Source organism: Canis aureus, chromosome 16 (assembly GCF_053574225.1).
Source record: "Canis aureus isolate CA01 chromosome 16, VMU_Caureus_v.1.0, whole genome shotgun sequence".
NCBI lineage: Eukaryota > Metazoa > Chordata > Mammalia > Carnivora > Canidae > Canis > Canis aureus.
In genome coordinates this window covers 2,529,207-2,551,014 of record NC_135626.1, presented here as the reverse complement: position 1 = coordinate 2,551,014, position 21,808 = coordinate 2,529,207, and the positions used below count along the sequence as shown (strand labels likewise).

General features: G+C 40.6%; 1 protein-coding gene across 1 annotated transcript in view; it reads left to right on the top strand.

Moving 5' to 3' along the window:
• Positions 1–21,808, top strand: part of PSMB7 (proteasome 20S subunit beta 7) — a 63,166-nt gene that overhangs the window by 24,641 nt on the left and 16,717 nt on the right. The window contains exon 6 of the mRNA XM_077850624.1: positions 8,210–8,268. Coding sequence (XP_077706750.1) covers positions 8,210–8,268 — 59 coding nt within the window. The remainder of the gene's footprint in view (positions 1–8,209; positions 8,269–21,808) is intronic.

Below are 21,808 nucleotides of genomic sequence, written 5' to 3'. Positions count from 1 at the left end.
GAAGATCCATTCTGTCATCACCCCCGTTGTAACAGGGAGGCAGCTAAGGCTAGGGCAGCGGGCTGCTGTACTGCAGCTTTCTGGGGACAATCATGTTGTGCTTGGGGTGGTGGTGCTTCCTGGAACATCTTGGCAGCCTTGCCAGGCTCGGAGCGTCCCCATGATGTGCTGGAGAAGGACCACACTCCTGCACAGCCATGTGTTCCCAGAGCCTGCTGCCTGCTGGGCTCCTGGGATGGTTGGTTTGAGAGAATGAGTGGGAAGTTGCCCTTCTAAAGTGTAGAGCCACCAGACCTAGGTTTGGGTCTTGGCTTCACTTCTTACTGACTGTACTGCCTTCACTAGCTGAGCCTCTGTTTCTTTGTCGGTAAAATTAGGAAATACCTATATCACTTAAGTTCAGGGCCTGGGACTGAAAAGGCTCCCAATAAATGCTTTCCCCTTTTCTAATTTGGGAGTTTGTGAGCATAGACCTTATTAGAAAAGGCAGCTTTCTACCTGCCGGCTTTCAGTTCCTTCTAGGAGTTTGACTTAGAGCAGTGGGTTTAGAAAATGGTTTTAGTCTTTTGTTTCTTCAGTGTTTTTAAAAACATAGGTTCTAGAATTGTAAAGTTTGATTTAGTACTTGAGTGAACACTATAAAAATACTGTTTCCTGTTTTTTTTATTTTTTATTTTTAAGATTTTATTTATTTATGAGAGACGAGAGAGAGGCAGAGACATAGGTAGAGGGAGGAGAAGCAGGCTCCATGCAGGGAGCCTGATTTGGGATTCGAGGATCACGCCCTGAGCAGACACTCAACCGCTGAGCCACCCAGGCATCCCGTTTCCTGTTTTTTTTTTTTTTTTTTTTTTTTTTTTTTTTTTTAATTTTTATTTATTTTTCCATTTCCTGTTTTTTAAAAAGCTCTTCTCAAGTCATTTTAATGCAGGTGTTTTTGAATATATGGAACAGGTAAAAGTGATATCTTGGTAAAATACATTTCAGATTTTGTCCCAAGTTGGGTTGTTCTCTCCGAAAAAGTTAAATTCAAACTGGACTCCTAGTACTGATAAGCTAAGGTCAGAAATGCCTTCAGGGGTTTTGGAAAATGGAGGCTAATTTCAGTTTTCTTTTAAATTAAAATTTTTTTTGAATGGGACTATTTTAAAGTAAATACTCAGAACATACTTGAATGGCATTGCTAAACAGTGAATGACATCTGTTTAATTATTTAGAACATTTAACTAAAATCCCAGGCTCATTTAAATTTCTGAGCGAAACAACACAAATTAACCATACCTGGATGTGTGCTATTCATTCTGCTGATGTTTGAAGAAAAAGCAGTTTGGAAAGCATGTTCTTTTTGGGGTGGTGAGCTAAGGAAAATACAGCTGTTTCCATGCTTACTTGTTAATCTTGATCTCAAGCATTTGACTTTGCTACTTAAGAGGGAACACAGAATGGAAGGAACATCAGATGCTTTAAATTCAGAATGATCTGGGTTCAAAATCTCAGATTTGTTAATTATTGATTATGTGATCTGGGCAAGTTGCTTACCTCTGAGATTGTCTCCTCTTTGTAAGATGGGACTACTCAGACCTGCCATGTCTGAAGAGCAGACAAAACCGACGGGACTGTGCTTTGACATTTCTTAAACACCATGTGTCTGTATTTGTTGTGGTCTGCTTAGTAATTTGAGTGCCACAGCACAGACTTCTGCATAATCTGGTTTGAGGATCTGGCTTGAGGCTGATCTGCTCAAAGGACTTCATTATTAAGATGCTTTTACCTTTAAGATAATCCTAAGGAAGCCCTCGTGGTGGAGAGACATGGTGTGTATATTTGTTTGTGATGATTGATTGCTGTCGTTCCTTGGAACTATTGACTCATGCATGGATTGACCTTCAGGCCCCTGTATAGAAATTTCAGGAGTAAGCTGCATGCTGCTGCTTTTAGCAGCACGACTTGTGACGGCTGGCAAGATCTTGGGCTTCTTGCTTTTTCTTTTTAGTTTTTTCATCCTGTACCGTGTCAAATTCTTATTTTCTCCAAGCATATGCTTTAAGAAAGTGCAGGTAATACATGGTCTTTTGAAGAAAAATAAGAAAATGTGAGTAAACAAAATAGTACCATCCAGATAGAAGCATAATATTTTGACTTGTATTTTTCCAGATTTGTAGAATCTGTCCTCTAAGCTTAGGTGTTAATATTGCTTTGGAACATGTTTTCCCCTATTGAATATTTTAACATGGACAACTTCTCAGTGCCAAAAAAAGTATTGTCATGTTTAATGACTGTATATATAATATTGTTTATTTTTTCTGATGTCTGTTTGGTGGTGTTTTACCTTTACCTTTAGGCTTTTTGTTTTGCTAATCTAAACAGTGATCTTTTTATATACATAATTTGGGTACTTACCCATTTATTTCTTTAAAATGGCTCCCTAGCAGTGGAATTGCTGGTGGGGATGTATATACCATTATGCTTTCTTTTTAAAAATTTTTAAAAAAGATTTTATTTTATTTATTCATGATACACACAGAGAGAGAGAGAGAGGCAAAGATACACAGGCAGAGAGAGAAGCAGGCTCCATGTAGGGAGTCAGATGTGGGACTTGATCCCAGGACAGGGATCACGCCCTGAGCCAAAGGCAGACTATGCAACCGCTGAGCTACCCAGGTGTTCCCTATTATGCCTTTTTTTTTTTTTAAAGGTTCTATTTATTTATTCATGGGAGACACAGAGAGAGAGAGAGAGGCAGAGACACAGGCAGAGGGAGAAGCAGGCTCCACGCAGGGAGCCCGATGTGGGACTCGATCCCGGGTCTCCAAGATCATGCCCTGAGCTGAAGGTGGTGCTAAACTGCTGAGCCACGTGGGCTGTCAGGGCTTATATTTTATGCTGTTTACAGGAGTTGGTCTTCCCCCTCCTCCCCTTAAGCCAGTGGCCTGCTATTAATAAGAGCAGATACTTCATTTTAAAAGATTGGCTGGAGGGCAGCCCTGGTGGCTTGGCGGTTTGGCCCAGGGCATGATCCTGGGGACCCAGGATGGAGTCCCACATCGGGCTCCCTACATGGATCCTGCTTCTCCCTCTGCCTGTGTCTCTGCCTCTCTCTTTCTCTCTCTCTCTAATAAATAAATAAAATCTTAAAAAAAAAATAAAAGATTGGCTGGAGCTGTGGCCCCTTGTGGCATTTTTGCCTGGGACCCCCTTCTCCTGGAACTTAGCAGTGTGGATGGCCCCCACTGTCATCTTGAAGTGAGTCAGGCCCTGACAGTCAGAGATGGGGAGCAGACCTGCTTTTTAGGACTCCAGAGGGCATCTCTTGTGGGAGGAATTCTTTTAATGGCCACCAAACAGGAGTAGCTGGGGTGAAGTGGTATCCACCTGGTGGCTGCAGTGGATCGGGGAGTGCAGAGCAGTTCCTGGCCCCCTCGGGTGCAAGAGGGTTGAGTTGTATATCCTTCCCTCATCCCTGTCTCTCTCCACAGCCCAGGTTGGGAGTCCGGAGTGGTTGGGCAGGGAGGAGGTAGACAGTGAGCTCAGGAAGGACAGTGGGTATAGGAGGTGACCCTGTAGATTAGCCAAGTAGCCACTACTGTGTCTTACACCATCATCTATCTATCTATCTATCTATCTATCTTTCTTTCTTTCTTTCTTTCTTTCTTTCTTTCTTTCTCTTTCTTTCTTTCTTTCTTTCTTTCTTTCTTTCTTTCTTTCTTTCTTTCTTTCTTTCTTTCTTTCTTTCTTCTTTCTATTTATTTATTTATTATTTTTTTTTGCACCAGCTTTTTAAATAGTGGTCACTGATTGCACCTCTTTTTTCTGTTTTAAAGAACTTTGTCTGGAAGCAACACTAGCTACTCAGCCACTGTGGGTGGGCTGAAAAAGGCAGACTTGGTGGAGGTTGCTAAGGATCAGCTACATGAAAACTACTGATGAAATGAGGTGGTGGCAGTAAAATGCAAGAACCCATGGAGGGCATTTTACTCCTGTGGTATCACAGAAGTTTGGACCAGACTACGACATAGAGTATGACATGGTTTTGTGGGTTTAAAGCCTTTTTTTCCTTTTGAACATTGAACTTGGCTTCACACTTGAGTTTGTCTTATATTCATCCCAGGATGTTAAATTAGGCCATAAATGTTCTTTTCCGCTTTATCAAGGCATTTACCGCTATCATCACTTCTTAAGGGCCAGCTCAGAGTTTTCCCCAACTCCATCATTGGGACAGTTGTCCTGAGATCAGCCCAGCTTAATTCAGCACTTCTATTTCGTGCTCACTGTGTGCCTCAGACTGCAGATATGAAAATATGGACATGTTGTGGAGAGAAGAGTGATAAACCTGTGGTGAGGGGTTGTTCAGGGAAGTCTTGTGGGAAGAAGTAACCTCTCAGCTGGGGTTTGAAGCTGGCTAGGAGTTCTGTGGACTGTCAGTGGGGCAGAGGGTGGGGTTGGCTTGAAATGGTGTAATTTAGGAAATTGCCAGTTTTGTGTTAGGTGTCAATTGTGAGGAGGGGGTCAAGTCATGGAAGGTCATGCATGTCTGCTCTGAACTATTGTGGTATGAGAGAGTGTCTCTAGTCACACCTGAGACAGGACTCCTGCCCTGTACTTCTTAGTTCTGTAAGGCTAGACAAGAAGCTATATCACTTCAGTGGGATGACTAAATGGCCTAACGTGATGGGTGGCACGTGGTGGGTCCTCAGTAAAATGCCCTGGTTTTTTCCTCTTTGACTGCCTTCTCCTCCCGCCATTAGATAAGCTCTTTGAGGGCAGGCCTCCACACCCTTTGTTCCTAGAGCTCGTCCTGCATTTGTGGAAAGCATATTCCCTCTGATATCATTTCCTTCACCTGACATGCCTGCCATCTGAAGCAGAGGTCCTTGTTCACTGTCCCCTGGCTTTTCTGTTCATTTATTCCTTTATGGGAAGCCAAGAAGTTCTGTTGTCTAAGGTGACTTTGTTTTTGGAATAAAGGATCAGGGTAAATATTCCCTCAGAAAACTTTTTTTTTGAATGTGTCAGGCTGGGTTGGTTGATGCTGAAATCATGGAAAGTCTCAGGGCATTATTGTGGCTTAAAAATGGGATATAATATCTAAACATTTTGTAGGTCTCATGGCTGCTATACTAGCGTGGTATTAGTCAACTGATATACTCTATACAGTTTTAAATGGCACTGAAACAAAATCTAGAAAACCTGAATACAGTTATTAAAGACTATTGGTCTCATTGAGTTTACCATCTTTTTTCTTTTTCCCCAGTTGCATTGCCTTTAAATTATGTGAGGATTTGCATCTTGTTCTCTTGCCACTTTGGGTAGTTGTAGTCATATTTGAAATTCTGACTTTAGCGTTCTAAGTAGACACACGTTCAGGGTTTCCTGGAAACCTGTTGACAAACCAGTGCTACTCTATCTCCTAGCACTTCCACGTATTTCTGAAAAGGGGGCGCCAGAGTCCTCCTTTCCTAAAAAGCTGGGAGCAGGAGCTAATTTGCAAGTGATTTAGAAATTGTTATTAATGTTGAATTTCCCTTTCTTTTCAAGTGTATTTGGAGTCTGCTTATCTTTGATCTCAAGAGCAGGAGAATGAGGCAGTTTAGCAGGCTTGTGCTTTCCAGAAAAAGTTCTCGACACTCTGTCCGTGCTGTATAGGTTGGAGTGTGTGTTGGAAAGGGGAAGCAGAAATACAATGTATTACATGTCCACAATAGACTCCAGTGTTCTTTCTATGTTTACCTGGCCTGCACCTTCCAGCTCCTAAAGAAAAAAATTAGTCTCTGATAGTGTGAGAAGCATCCCCACACTGGAGAGACACTTTTTGTTTCAAGAGTTTAGATTTAGTACATAATTTCCACTTACAGAAGTTTTGTCTGTAAGCATTATTTCTAAGCAGGAAAGAAAAATTTGTTTTGATAAGGGAAGATTTACTATATTGGGAGGAAAATATTTTTCACTTCTTAAAATATTAGATGAAGCTAAGCAGAAGGAAGTATATGTGCCCAGGAAAAATAGTAAAATTAACTTTATCGTGCACTGCCAAAGAAAAGATGTCCTCAGAGTTAAAACAGGGCTAATAACTTTCAAGGAAAAATGTCTTTTTTTTGGTAAGCTTGGTTTTTTTTCTTTTAAAATAATTTATTAGCTATTAGCTCTTTGGTTACCTGCCCTCCCCTGTCTTGTTTTAACATTTATTTCAGACCTTTGGTACATTTACCCTTTACTTTTTGGAGGGAAATTCTTGGACCACAATGGATAAGGCAAGCCTGCTGTTGGGTGCTCTGCAGGAGCATTTTCTATCTAGAAGTATTTTTTCCTGAGCTTTCCGTATTTGCAGTTTTCTTGTTTCTTCATGACAGCTGTCCTTTGTTTTCCACACCAAACCAGCTTTTTTTTTTTTTTTTTAAACTAAGATTAGTTCTCACCTGTGCCTTAGAGCAGAAACTTGGCTTACTTTCCCCTCTTGATCCCTGAATCTCAGAGTAAATGTGTGACTCATAAAATGTTGGTGGACTTTGACTCTTTTTTTTTTTTTTTGGACTTTGACTCTTATTTTCAGATTTTCGAGGACACATTTATTAACGAAATTGAGAGGTTTGGCTTTGGTGAATTTGTTCTTGCTTATATGCCGGTTTTTTTGGGGTGCACTGGTTTTATGGCTGTTTAATATCTATCTCCTTACCAAAAGAGATATTTTAATATCTCTTTAGATTTTCTTTTCTTTTTTTTTAAAGGAGAAAAAATGGTAAGAGGGGAAAATGGAGCTGCCTTTTGCTCCCAAGCCTAAATGAATAGTCATTGCTTGTAATACCAGTCTATACTTGACGCTTCCCACTGCTTTAGATGTGATGTATCTGGTGCTGTGAAGGTAATGATCCTCAACCACAGCAATATTCCATAACAGGAGTATCTGTCATATTCATCGGGATTACCATGTTCATTGATTTGTGTCTGTAAATCTGCTGTTTCTACCCTTTAAATTTGATCTATAATTGGACCTCCTTAAATGGTTCAGATAAGGTAGTCTGTATTTTCTCAATGCAGTGTGGCTGTCAGCTTCTCCTTTTTCATTATACATTCAGCAGACTTGATAAAATCAGCAGGACACCTCATTTGAAACTGTTTAATCGCTGCCTTTTTCCTTTGCTAAAACCATTGAGGTGGTCAAGCGATGTACACAAATCATTTTAAATAGAAAATATGGTTTTCCCTGTGACCTAGCTAAATAGATAGTGTTATGCAAAACAAGTTAAAAAGTAATAAATGCCAAAAAAATCTTCTAATTGGAGTAAAAAATTGTGGGCAACTCTATCCTCTCTCCAAAAGTAGAGTATCCTGAAATATTGCCAGGACCCTGTAAAGACAAGATGATGGTTTTCTAAAGATTCTCTGGTTTCTGAACAAAGCAAGTTTAAATTTTCAAATAGTGCTGAGCTGCCTTTTACATCCATTCAAAGGGAGCCCACACTTATTTGTAACGCCTTTATATCCTACTTTTGTAGGGAGAAATCTGCTGTCTGTTAATATCTATGCAGCGTAACCTTTCAGCCATTTGCTATTGTGATAATAAATTTTGTTTCTTTGTCTGTCATTTTGTCTACTCAGCTGTTACTCTTCAAAGTACGAACTAAAAATAATAGCTCCAAATAAATGCCACATAATAAAGTGTTTTACAGTTGAAGCCGGAATAACCCGGTGGCTGCAGCTTGCACGCAGTCCTATTACCATTGCTGGTGCTGTAGTCGCTTTCCCGTGAGTCAAGGTGACTCGACCAGGGCCAGCTCATTAAAGCAATCTATTCTTTCTCGCTGGCTTGGTATTTAGCGCTATACCCAGCAGCCTGCCAAGGCACAGTTGTGGAGCACCAGACTCACGGCATAGCATGTATGAAATTACGTGGCATTCACTTTTTGAAAAAATACAAATTCTCCATCACCTCATTTTCATGCTTCAGCATTTTATTGTGAATAATTTACAATAACGCCTGTCAGGAGTGAAAGTAGGGCCAGTTGCAAGTTTACCTGAGACAGTGGTAAGTGTGACTTCAGGCTTTTGAGAAGCATTGTTTACCTGGTTTATGTGGCCCTAAAAGGATTAATATTTACACTCTGCTTGAGTGGGACATTGGATGTGTTTTGCCATTTTTGCTGCCCGGAAGTAAACTTGAGATGTAGAAGCTGGGAGTTGGTAGATACACTAAAAATGCGTCTTTTTCTTTCAGGTTCTGGTTCCTTGGCAGCAATGGCTGTGTTTGAAGATAAGTTTAGGCCAGATATGGAGGTATGTAAGTCTCTGCAGTTTTATTCTCTTGTCACGTGTTTTTCCAGCTGTATGTCGGACATTTACAAATTGATTGCCAATTCCTCCAAAGTTTGTACAGCACTGTTGTTGGTTGAAATGCTCTTTGGCACAGATAACTGTGTTTGCTAAGAAGACCAGTTGGTTGGGAAAGCTTCATTTTGAAGTGGCCCTGCTATGCCCTCCCCCAACTGTTCAGCATTTTGCTCTGGCCTTTGGGCTGTCTGGGAATATTCTTGGCCATGGATGCTGCTGCAACGTGGAATGTTTTCTTGTGCACTAAGCTTTCTGTGTCACAGTATCTGAAAATGACGCAATTTTTTGTTTTTCATTGAGAATGGAGAAACGATGTATGTCTTTGCATGTCACACAGACCTGGTCTGAAAATGGGGACAGCCTAAAAAATCCCTATGGATTCTGCATCTGGCAGAAGATGGGGACAGGATTGTGTGTGTAGTGGACTATTCTCAGAGGGCGACAGATCTAATGTCTCAAATATATTTATAAGAGATTCTTTATTGTATTTTTTTGGTGGTAGGGGAGAGTGGTACCTTCTGAATGGCATCCCACCTGTCTGCTTGAGTGATTGATGTGCTCCCCTGCATCTCACCCCTCCGCCATTAAGCATCCTTCCCACCCTCTAAATCTCCAAGAACAAACCCACAGATCTTCCATTGTCACTTTCAAAGGAGTGTTCAGTATTCTCGGATACTTCATGGTACCACATCATTCCTCTGCTGTGCTTTATCCCTGCTGCTCAGCCAGCTTGTGGGCACAGAGGTCCTGAAGTCAGCCTTCATTATCTGCTCTTGTTTTTTTTGATAGTTAATTTTGTGTTGGGGTGTAGTAACTGGTTTTCAACAATTAATAGGCTATTTATGAGTGGTTTACCCTATTCTTTAATATGTAGGCATCTGCTGTTTCTGGCTTTGCAGTATTGTTTTGTTTAGGTACCAGTCTCTGGGAACTACTTTTTGACAATGCTTTATGCCTAATCATCTTTGGAGGAGATTGCATATTTAAAAATTTTTGTTCTTCCACTAGCTCATTGTCATTGGAGCACCAGCTGTCATTGGAACTCTGAAGCTCTCTCTGCCCTTTAGGTTTGGGCCACGTGCCCTGAGAGCCAGAGGATGTTGGGCTGTGGATGTTGCCCGACCAGGACAGGGGTCTCCTGCCAGAAGCCTCTGTGCCCTTGGTACATGAGGTTAGCACACGTAAGTGACTTGGTCACTGATGGCTCGATTTCTCTCCTTTCTTGGACATACGCCAGAGTTAAAATATATGACTAAAGATAGGATTTAGCTAGGTGTTTTATAGTAAAAATAATAGTGTCTTTCTCCAATTGAGAATAGTAAACAGGTCCAGGTATCAACTGTAAATGAGATTAGGATTCTGTTCTCATTTCTCAGTGTGAAAATTTATTCTCGTATCAGCATTATTTTCTGTTTGGGGTTTTTAAGTGCAGAGAAAAAATAAGATGTACCAGGTCACTTAAAAAGAAAAAGAAAAAAAGATCTCCCAGTGTTTACACTAAAGGAGAGGAGTTCCCGAGGCTTTACAAACCCAGTAGAACTAACTAAGGTATGGGGAGAAGGACTGACAATTTTTGTTTTAGAAAATCATCTCAGTAATGTCAAGCCCTCCTTTAAACCACATTAGTCTTCTCAGATTTTCTTGAAAGCTTTGTCTATTGCCAATTGATTGGAACCTCCATATGTTAGAGAAGAATGAGAATTGCTGAAAAAGTTGAAAGCATGAGGTATATTAGAAGTGACTTAACACTCTGCTAAAGTAATTTTATATTATTCAGAGTTTGGATTTAAAGTGATTCAAAGGCCATGAATTTAATATTGATGTGATTTGAGGAAGTAAAGGGAAATGTGATTATGTCTTCAGTAAAATGTGTGATATCAGTCTGAAGAATGTGTTCTTTAGATGGATTTTATGTGCAACTCAGACCACTTGAGTTTTGTATTATCTGTGAGACCTTGAAACAGCCTGACCAAATTCCCATTTCAGTTGATCTACTAATTAATTTTACAATTTCAGGTGACTGGTTTTGGTCACGGAAGTGGTTGAAACTTGGCACAGACTGACCATGTGCAAAATCACTATTATAGAGAATGTAGTACCTCCCTCTCCAGTGAAGTGACTTTAAGTGTGCATAGAAGGCAAATAATAGTGTAACAACTGACGGGAGAGAATTCTTTAAAAAATCTAAAGGGACGTTAGTAGATAACAACAGAATTTATTGTAAAGACCATGCAACTAACACCTGGCCATCTTGCTGTCTTTTGGGGAATATTAAATGATGCGCTTTCATTGGGAGGCTGAGACTGGCTGGAGAAGCTGAGAGGATGAGTTCTAGTGACTTCTTTGTTGTAAAAGAATTTGGCGAGGTGTCCTTTCCAGTACTGTATTTGCATAGAACTTGTGGAGACGTTTTGGTTTCAGATTTCCCAACTTTATTTTCCTTCTTTCCAGGCTGACTTGCTGTCTTTCTGTGACAAGAAGCCCTCTAAGACTTTTCTTTCTTGCCTCTTTTGATACTGCTTATTTCCTTCCAGTGTGAGAAAGGATTTTGGACATGTCTCACCCAGGAGAGCATTGCTGCCTCTCCAGTCTTATGTGGATTGCCAGGATAGTAGCCGCTGCGCACTTCACACAGAACTGCATAGGAAAGGGGAGATTTTAGGCTATCATAATTAGGTATTCTTCACCAAACAGTAATTTTTAGTTCAGACTCAGTGAACAAACTCTTGGCTTTTTTGTTAAATCAATTAGAGTTCATAGTCCCGCCCCACCGCCACCCCCTCGCCTTTCTGTCTTTCGATCTGTTTGTCTTTATGTAAACTTGTGCCTTGGAAGTACTGGCCCTAGACTGCAGTATTTATGGAATGAAAGCCCCTATCTCCTTTAGAAACCTGTACTGTGTTCTCATTATCTTTAGCTACATAGTCCAGCATGGTAGCCAGCAACCACATGTAGCTATTGAGCATTTGAATGTGTCTAGTCTGACATGAGAGCACTGTAAATAAATAGAAAATGCATGCCAGGTTTTAAAGACTTAGTACAAAAAATTAAAAAAATATATTTCATTGTGGCACCTGGGTGGCTCATTTGGTTAAGTGTCTGACTCTTGGTTTTGGCTCAGGTCATGGTCTCACAGTTGTGAGATTGAGCCATGTGTTGGGCTCCACGCTCAGTGGGGAGTCGGCTTGGGATTCTTTCTCCTTCTCCTTCTGTCCCTACCTGCCACCCCCCGCCCCCGCACAGTGTCTACACTTGCACATGCTCTCTCTCTAAAATAAATACATCTTTAAAAAAATAATATATATATTTCATTAATAATATGTGTATTCATTGCATATTGAAGCAATGCTACTTTAAGCACGTTGGGTTAAATAACATTATTATAATTTATTTATTTATTTTTAAGTATTATTTAAATTCGATTTGCCAGCATTTAGTATAACACCCAGTGCTAATTCCAGCAAGTGCCCTCCTTAGTGCCTGTCACCTAGTTACCCTATCCCCTCCGTTTATTTATTTATTTATTAAAGATCTATTCACTTGTGATAGAGAATAAGCGTATGCAGGGGGAGCAGCAGAGGGAGAGGAGAGAGAATCTCTAGCAGACACTGCACTGAGCAAGGAGCCCAATGTGGGGCTTGATTTCACGACCCCGAGATAACAACCTGAGTTGAATCCATGAGTCAGACACTTAACTGACTGAGTAACCAGGCCACCCCTATTTTTACTTTTTCAAGTGTAGGTACTAGAAAATTTAAAACTATGTATGTGACTCATATATTTCCATTGGGCAGGGCTAGGATAGCATTGTTTCTTGAACTTGTCATTTACACAACACATTTAAGGTTTCTGCCATACTGACTCCTGTATTATTTTTCTTGAAAAAAAATTGTTTAATTCACTATTTTACAGATTGTGATATCATGTACATGTAATAAAATGCACAGATCTTAACTGTACAGTTAGATAGATCTTGGCATTTGTAATTCATTTCTTGTCTGTTCCCTTTCTCTTCCCTACAAACGCTTTAGTTCAGCATTTTAGGTTAAAATTAGTGTTTTTTTTTAAAGATTTTATTTATTTATTCATGAGAGAGAGAAAGAGAGAGAGAGAGAGAGAGAGAGAGAGATGCAGAGACACAGGCAGAGGGAGAAGCGAGAGAGAGAGAGAGAGAGAGAGAGAGGCAGAGACACAGGCAGAGGGAGAAGCAGGCTCCATGCAGGGAGCCCGACGTGGGACTTGATCCTAGGTCTCCAGGATCACGCCCTGGGCTGAAGGCGGCGCTAAACTGCCGAGCCACCAGAGCTGCCCCTTTAATTTAATTTTTATTTTTATTTATGTTTTTTTTAAAGATTTATTTATTTATGATAGACATAGAGAGAGAGAGAGGCAGAGACACAGGCAGAGGGAGAAGCAGGCTCCACGCCGGGAGCCAGACTCGGGACTCGATCCCGGGACTCCAGGATTGCGCCCTGGGCCAAAGGCAGGCGCGAAACCGCTGAGCCACCCAGGGATCCCCCTAATTTAGTTTTTAAATATAGTTTATATCTATGAAATCCTGGGTGTGATGCATTGGTTGTTTTTTCCTGAGCTACAAGAACATGAGTGCATACTGTTCATGTGGAGAACAAATGTATTCATGTATCACCAATGTTGTGCATGCCCAGGAGTATCAGTTTTAAACTTTGGGAAATGTGGGGCTGCATCCTGCTCCACCACAGCCCTTCTTGCTATTGTTTGAATACAGGATGTACTTGCTTGTCATGGACTCCTTCTTGCTGCTGGCGTCAGCCGGCAGTGCCCTCAGTTGCTTCATTTATTTGTGTTCTTGTCTTCCATCGTATACATGTATCCCATTGTTTGATGGCTATTTTTGGCGGTATCTCCCTCAGTTGCCCTTGATAGAGGGAGATCTTTGAGGGCAGAGGCCATAAAATCATCTCTGTTCTTCAACTCATGTTCAGTATGTGTTTGTTGAGTTGAGACAGGATAACCCTGTGCTAAAGCAAAATCTGAGTCATCGAAAACCACCTGGGAAATGGAGGGGACTTTCTCTTCTTCCAATCTGGAAAGTGCTGAACATTTTTTTGAGATAATGGAGGAAGATAACTACTACACTTCTCAAGTAATATACAGCGTTGGGGCAGAGTCAACAGAGCAAACACCCCCATTAAGTACACAGTCGACACGAAGATGGAGCAAAGGGCAAATGCTCATTGGGAGATTATAGGCCAAAAAGCAGAACAGTGAAACCCAGCTGGGATTCATGAACGGCTAAGACAGGCGTCTGCTGTTTCAAGTTATCCGAGCCAATGACTTGCCTCAGGTAAAAGCTCTGGTTCAAGGTTGCAGAGGAAACTGCCAGCTAACCATGTGAGTTTAAAAGACCTTACAGTCTTTAAAATTCCTCACCCGGTTGTGACCCTGACACTGCCTTCAGTGGTCTGGCCATTTTCATTTTGTTGTTTCTCTCCTTGCTATTAGCCTGGAAGTCCTCCGAGGGCAGGAACTGTGCTGCTTCCTTCCTCTTTCCTTACACCTAGCATGGTAACTGCTGCGGAGGAGGCGTTCAACCAGTATTTATCGAGCGAGTAGGTAAAGAGGTGTCAAAAGCAACTTTAGTCCTTCCCAGATCCTTTTATTGATACAGTTTGATAACTTCACCTTTACTATTCATAGTACTCAGCAGTGATAGAAATGAAGGCATAAAAAAATTGTATTGTGATAAATCTCCCACTTTATTTTTATCAGCAAAGGTGCTTATTTGCTATATATTAGCAGAGTAGTGGGTTTCGAAATGTTGAGTTGACCTGACAAGGGGTCAGTTATATTAGAGGGTTTCGGTTGGGTGTTTTTTTTTTTTTTTTGGTTTTTGTTTGTTTGTGTTTTTTTTTTTTTTTTTTTTGTGATGATGGATTACATGGAGCCACTACCCCAGATTTTTTTTTTTCCTATTGTTAAAGCTGGTATAAGAATTAAGCCCCTGATCCTGGTTATTACCCATGGGCTAGCCAGACAGCAAATTAGTGATAACCACACTGTGGCCTTTTGAGTCCATTTTCCAGTTTAGTATAAGGAATTTGACCAGAATACCTGGATATAACGGTGTTAGCTTTGTGAGGGTATGTATCTTGAAAATTGCTAAAATTGCTCACATAAAAACAGATTTGACTTTAGGGTGGGGAGAGAATTAAGGGAATCCATCAGATAACTTAGGTTTGTCTTCCATCCATCCTTTTTTTTTTTTTTTTTTTTTTTTTTTTGTAAGAAGGAATGTTTTCATTGGGCCCAGTGAGAAATTTAAACTCTTGAAGATTATAATTCATTAAAACGGGTAGAAGATTAATATTTAGTCTGTCAAGATCAATACTGTCCCCTCTTTGCACTAATTGTCAGAATAGCGTGTGAGGGCCGCTGAAGGGTAGTGGTGTGCGGCAGGACCCTCACATCACAGGGAGACGATTCAAAGGCAAACTGTCCTGCACCCTCTGGTATCGACTTGCAAATTAGCATCTGGAATCTAATTAAACAAGCTTAATGAAAGTAGCAGCTGAATGCTGCTGGAAAAGACAATCAGCTTTTTTCCCCCCTCTCTGATACATATTCTGTACTATTGAAGTTGGTCACCAAACACATCGTGTGAGCACAGTTAAAAAAAATTAGCATTTATTTGAAGAATAGAAACTGTTTTTCATTCTGTTATGCATTTGGCATGCTCTGGCGTCCCATGAGAGCCATGCCACAGCAGATAGTGCACAATATTTATAAATCCATGACAGGCAATAATAGCAACTTGAAAAATTCTTTTGCTAGAATCTCAAGTTGAGAGCTGCCAAAAGCGGAGAGGATCAGATCTGCAGTGGCAGCTGCTGTGCCCTACAGTTAGAATTCTAGACTTTGAAGATGCTCAACTTAAAGAAATGAAGACTGCAGGCTTAGCCAATTTTTGCAGGTTTCTAGAGCTCTGGCTCTCTGCCTTTTGAAGATGAGTTGCTGAAGCTTCTACCACTGCCTGAGGCGTGCTAACACCAGCAGGATCTTTTTTTTCCCCCTAGTCTTAGTGTGTCTTCAGTTTTAAGTAGCACATGCTTAGTCAGTGCCAACTGTGATGGTCCTTTCTCTGGTCACAATACCGAGGGATGAGTTCTTACCCTATACCCTTCAGAAAGAAGCCACGAAGATAGATGGTGATGTATACAAGTGCCACTTCAGCTGTCTGATTTATGGAGTCATATTTCATCGCTCGGCAAGTGCTGGCCTCTAGAGAAGCCCTTATAGATTGCTAAAGATGTGAGCAGCTATTGCCCTAAAGGCTTGTGGTTACCTCACAGACGTGATGCCAAACACCTAGCTACCGAAGAAACAGAATTAATCTGTCATTGCAGGCAGCTATAGATCCACTTTAAATAATGAAAGCGTTCATAACCAATATGGTGTCCTGACAGCAAATCTTAGAAGTAACTATAGTACGGGTTTTTTTTTTTCCTTTTTTTTTAAGTCTAGTGGTAGAAAAGCACTGAAATTACAGATTCATTTGTGCTTTGTACACGGACAATAGTGTAAGAGACCTGCATTATTTTGATTAAAAAGAATTTGGTCAGCTTGGCACAGAGGGTGCCTCTGAAGGAAAACATAGAGCATGGATTCAGTGTGGTCAGGTTGAAAGGAGCCATGGGAGCTTAGGAGCTAGAGGATCAGGCTGTGAGTCTGTTTCCACTGTCCTCATGGCACAGTTTTGGGCAAGCTACGGCCCAAGACTGTCCATCTAGAAGATTGGGATTCAGAGACCTGCCTGGAGGTCGCTGTCAGGATTAGATGTGGTCTATAAAACACCTTATATGGTGGCTAACACAAAATTGGCTCTAAAATATCGCAGCTGCTTCTGTTTTTCAGTTATTCAGTAGCAGGATACAAACATCCCATAGCAACGACTGATACGATCATTCATGCTTGCATCAGGCTTGGAGATTATAGCATAATATAGATAGATAGGACTCTTCTTTCCCATCTGAAAGCTTAAAATCTGAGACAGATTTGCAGAGAGGTCATAATGACAGTAGAGGAAGCCTGTTTAACACATACCAGAGGCTGTGGAAGTATTTGCCTTTTTGCTAGAATGAGGAAGGAGGTATTGAAGATACACTAATCACAGTAGCTGGTGCTTGTTGAGTGCTGGTACACTGTGCCAGACTCTGTTCTAACAGCTTTCTCGGCATTCTCTCCTTTACCCTTCAGTAACTGTACAGAATCTATACTATACTAATCTATACTTTGTTAGCCCCGTTTTGAGCAGAACAGGTGGCGGTGGGGAGGTCAGATACCTTGCCCCAGGTCATACCGCTAGTCAGTGATGGAGTCACTGTTTGAATCCTGGTCAGTCTGGCTTTCAAGCCTTCCAGTGTGATCCATCACTGTGCCATTCTACTTCTTTGCGAGGCCTGAGGTTCTCTGACAATAGAGTGGGGAAGACATCTTATTCCAGGTGAGCTGAGGTCTGGGCTGCTTGGGCTGTTTTTCTCTGATGAGGGCTTGTAAAGATGGCAGGAAGCCAAACAAATGTCAGTAGAGGTGCATAAACCTCTTCGGTGAGCCCAGTGATTGGAAGATGCCCAGGAATAGAAAGACATAAAAAGTTAGAAATACAGAGATGTTGGGAGATATAAAAAAGTCACTTGGCTATGAAAAATATTTTTTTCTTCTCTTTGAGTTCATCAGACTTTTTCCTTTTAACCCTCCTTCACCCCAAATACCCTTTGATTGTTTTTCCCCCCACAGTTTTCAGATATTCACAAGAGAGCTGTTTTTTTATATAGCTAATGTTCAGATGGCATAGACCTGTTCATATTTAGTAATGAGACCCAGAAGTCCTTAAATATTGGTGAATGGCATTTGTCCATTTGAGGTAAATTATGAATAACTTGAACAAAAATAAAAAAAATAAGCAAGACTATCATATTTGAATAATGAGGTGCTCTTTTTTTCCCCAACTGCCAAAACTTTTTAATCTTCGTCAACAATTGTTCTGTCCTCCGTCTTATTTAGGTTGCATCTGTGCGACTCAGCTCAGGAGCCCTGACAAGCGGCATATGAATTCTGTATTCATTAGTGATCTTGATCCAAATGCCTCTGTCCCTGCCACGGGGGCTCAGGTGTGGAAGCTGCTGGCTAATCCCACCAGCTGACATTCAGAGGTTTAATGACTCCATAGGAAGGTGACCACTTGCTGGGAGGGTTGCTGGCGGAACCCACACAGCAGACAATGGAGATCAAGGAGGACTATCAGTATTGAGCCCAAGCACCTTCCTGTGTGACTTGAACCCTGTTGGCATCAAACAGAGTTTTAAGTAAATGCAAAATTAAAACAAAAAACCACCTGACTTTCTAGAGCTCTCATAAACAATGGTTTTTCTGTCTTGATATTGATGGTGTTTAAGATTGTTTTTCTTGTTGTACCTTAATGGGTGTCAGCTTAATGAGCTGAACTTGACGCACTTTTCCAGATTTTTAGATTTTAAGGTTATGTTTGTCTGGTTGCTACATCTGTTTAGGTATCTTATGTATGTCTGGGTGAAAAAAAATATATAGCTAGAGCCAAAATTCCTTCTTATTACATGGTTTTGAGGATCTCTACTGACGTTTTTATTTATTGTGATCTCTGGCTTTGAAAAATTACTATTAGAATGTGAGTTCTTTGACTTGTGACATGTCACAGGATGTTTTGACTCCTCTAGTCTAAGAATGTCGGATGCCTTTTTTAAAATAGTAGCTTCATTGAGATAGAACTTAAACATCCATATAACTCAGTTAAACTTTAAGTGTGCAGTTTAGTGGTTTGTAGTATATTCTCAGAATTGGACAACTATCACCACAGTCAATTTTAGAACATTTTTGTCACTCTCCAAAGAAACCCTGTACCCATTAGCAATCACTCCCCATCTACCCTCAGCCTTCCCAGCCCTGCGCAACAACTAGTCTACCTTTATCTCCATAGACTTGCCTTTTCTAGACATTTCATATATAGGAATCATAACAACACAGTCTTTTGTGACTGGCTTCTTTAGCTTACAATATTTTCATAATATTTCATCCATGTGGTAGCATGTATTGTTACTTCATTTCTTTTTATGGTTTAATAATACTCCACTGTGTGGACATACCACATTTTATTTACCTATTCATTAGTTGATGGGCATTTTGATTGTTTTCATTCTTTGGCTGTTAGGAATAATGATGCTGAGCATTTGTTACAAGTTTTTGAGTGGGCATACATTGTCATTTCTCTTGTCAATCACTTGGAGTGGGATAGCCGGATCATATGGTAACTGTATGTTTAATCTTTTACAGAGCCATCAGTCTGGTTTCCAAAGTGGCCAGGTCACTAGATAAGCGTTAGATGGTAGTAAGTTGTGTCTTTATGGTTGGATCAAAAAAATGTATTACTTTCTTCAATTTTCTCTCTTTTAGTTTTTTTTTTCTAAGATTTTGTTTGGTTATTTATTTGAGAGAGAATGCTTGCAGGAGAGTGAGCGGGGGGCAAGCAGAGGGAGAGGGCTAAGCAGACTCCACACCTCCACGCTCAGCTCTATCTCACAACCTTGAGATCATCACCTGAGCCAAAATCAAGAGTCAGACGCTTAACTGAGTCACTGATGCACCCCAGCATTAGTTTTTTTTTTTTTTTTTTTAGAGATGTCAGAACCCAAAAATATAACCCCTAGGGGCCCAGGGTAGGATTGCTCATAAGTAGTGATTTCCAGTGGAGTTAAACAGTTAATTTTAGAAATGAACAGATACTGAAGTTGGCATTATGATTCTGTGGGTGATTTGGAGAATTACTTTTAAACCTTTAGAATAGATAATGAGAAGACCTAGTTGATGGTTAGAGCTTCTCACCAGACCCAATATTTTGAGTTGTCCTGTTTACAAAATGAGTTTGTTCTCCTGAATTGGAGCTCACTAGTGAGTGAGGTTTGGAGACACAGAAAGGAACTTCTTTTTTATTTTTATTTATTTTTTATTGTTTTTAAAGATTTTATTTATTTATTCATCACACACACACACACACACATACACACACACATGTTGGGGGTGGGCAGAGACACAGGCAGAGGTAGAAGCAGGCTCCATACAGGGAGCCTGATGTGGGACTTGATCCCGGGACTCCAGGATCACGCCCCGAGCTGAAGGCAGGTGCTTAACCTTTGAGCCACCCAGGGATCCCCAGAAAGGAACTTCTTGAGTTAGGGTTGTTCCCTTGGAATCTTTTCCTTCTGTGATATTTTATAAGGTAGATGGACATTTTCTTGGTCTTTCTCCTGATGATTCAAGAGCAAGATTTTGCTCCCTCTGTACAGCGTCTGGAATTTTCACTGCTTCTCTCTCTCTCCGATTATTACTATTATTTTTTAAAAAGATTTTATTTATTTATTCTTGAGAGACACCGAGAGAGAGAGAGAGAGAGAGAGAGGCAGGAGAGACATAGGCAGAGGGAGAAGCAGGCTCCCTGCAAGGAGCCTGATGCAGGACTCGATCCCAGATCACGCCCTGAGCGAAAGGCAGATGCTCAACCACTGAGCCACCCAGGTGTCACTCTCCTTCTAAGTCTGTAGGATTTCTTCATCATCCTGATTTAGGAATGGCTGCTTAATGTCCATTTAGCTGAGTCTGTGTGTCCTCATCTCTGTATCTTCAGACCCTTACTTAATGGTGGGGCTGTCGTTTCCACCCTTGCCATTTTATTCTGCCTATGATACAAGTTGAAGTTCAAAGTGGGGTACTTTGAGGAAGGGGCAAAAGAAATTTTATAAAGTACCTTAGGTCTTCCCATTTAGTTTCAGGAAATAAAAGGGGATTAGATGAGAGGAGGCCCAGAAAGAGGTATGATTTACCAAAATCTCCAGTGAGCTAGAAATGGATTCCTCTGGGGGCCAGGCCTCTAGAATTCAAGTCAGCAGATCTGAGGGAAGTGACCCTGTGTAAAATTTGAAGTCCTCTAACTCCAGATCTTTGAGGCATGCTGAAAGTACTACAAATGCTACACTGCCATCATTACTGACTTGGAGAATTCTTTTTTGATTTTTTTTCCCAAAAATCTTTCTGTGCAGTACTTTTTTCACACTATGCCATGTGCCCACTGAATTTCATTTTCTTGTGAAGTCAATATGTAATCAATCAGCAGGTACTTATTGGGTACCAGCTGAATGCAAAGCATTACACTATACTTGGTGCTGCGATTCAGAGGTAGTATTGCAGGAGGCCATTCTGTATGATGGTGGAAATTCCTTATACAGCTATGGGCAAAGTAGATTGAAAAGGAGGGATTATTTTACTCTGGTAGATAGGTAATTATTTATGATGCATTTCTTTGGAGCAGGTGTTCCCATTTGAAATGTTTTCACTTTACATATTTCCTATAACTGAGAAAGGCAGGGGGAAATATCCTGTATAGGAGAAATATTTCACAAAGTATATTGCTTTCTGCACCTGTGGCAAGATCCAGCAGGCAAAATTTAACTTCTTTGTGACCAGCAACTCTTTAATCAGAGAGCAGAAAGAGCTAGATTTCACTGTTGAATAGAAATAAATGTTTGGTGTGACTTTCAACTGTATGGGTAGAATTAAAAGGAAGTTAGTTTTGTTAACATAATATTCTATTCTAATATAATATTCTGTGTAGGGGGATCCCTGGGTGGCTCAGCAGTTTAGCGCCTGCCTTCGGCCCAGGGCGTGATTCTGGAGACCTGGGATTGAGTCCCACATCAGGCTCCCTGCGTGAAGCCTGCTTCTCCCTCTGCCTGTGTCTCTGCCTGTCTCTCTCTCTCTCTGTCTCTCTCATAAATAATTTTTAAAAATCTTAAAAAAAAATTCTATGTAATATCAAACAGAAAATGAACTTCTTTATATATCTCTTACCATGTTGAATGGCCTTTACTAACTTGGGTCTCAGGGACATAATTTAAGACACTAACAATGTCTCCTTTATTTAGGTTGTCTTTTTCTGTTACTCAAGCCAAGACTGGACTGCCATAGCTCCTTGGGAAAAGAAAGAAAAGAAACTCTTTTATTATTCACTGATTTCATTCCATCCCGGAACTCTTATTTTGTAAAAATTTTGAATCATAACCACTTATTGAACATTGGCTTTCAGGAGAAGAGGGGAACCCCCGGCCCCGAATTTCGCAGTCAGAAGTAAGGCTCTGTGTCAGGGATCCAAAAGCTTGTGTGTGGTTAGAGGCCAGCAGCTCTTAAACAATGGATTTCCACTTTTCTTGTATATTGGTTAGAGAAATATAAGAAATGAAATATAGGACTGAATGTTATTGGATGGTAGCTTAGAATCTTATAAGTTTTGCCTTGGCAGGTAATTTGGCATAAATTGTTAATGTAAATTTGGGTTAGTGGTGAAGACGTTATTTTAGTAAAAAAGATAAACTGCTGATTAATTCAGCATAGAACTCAATTACAAATTGAAAGTGTCTCTGCGGGA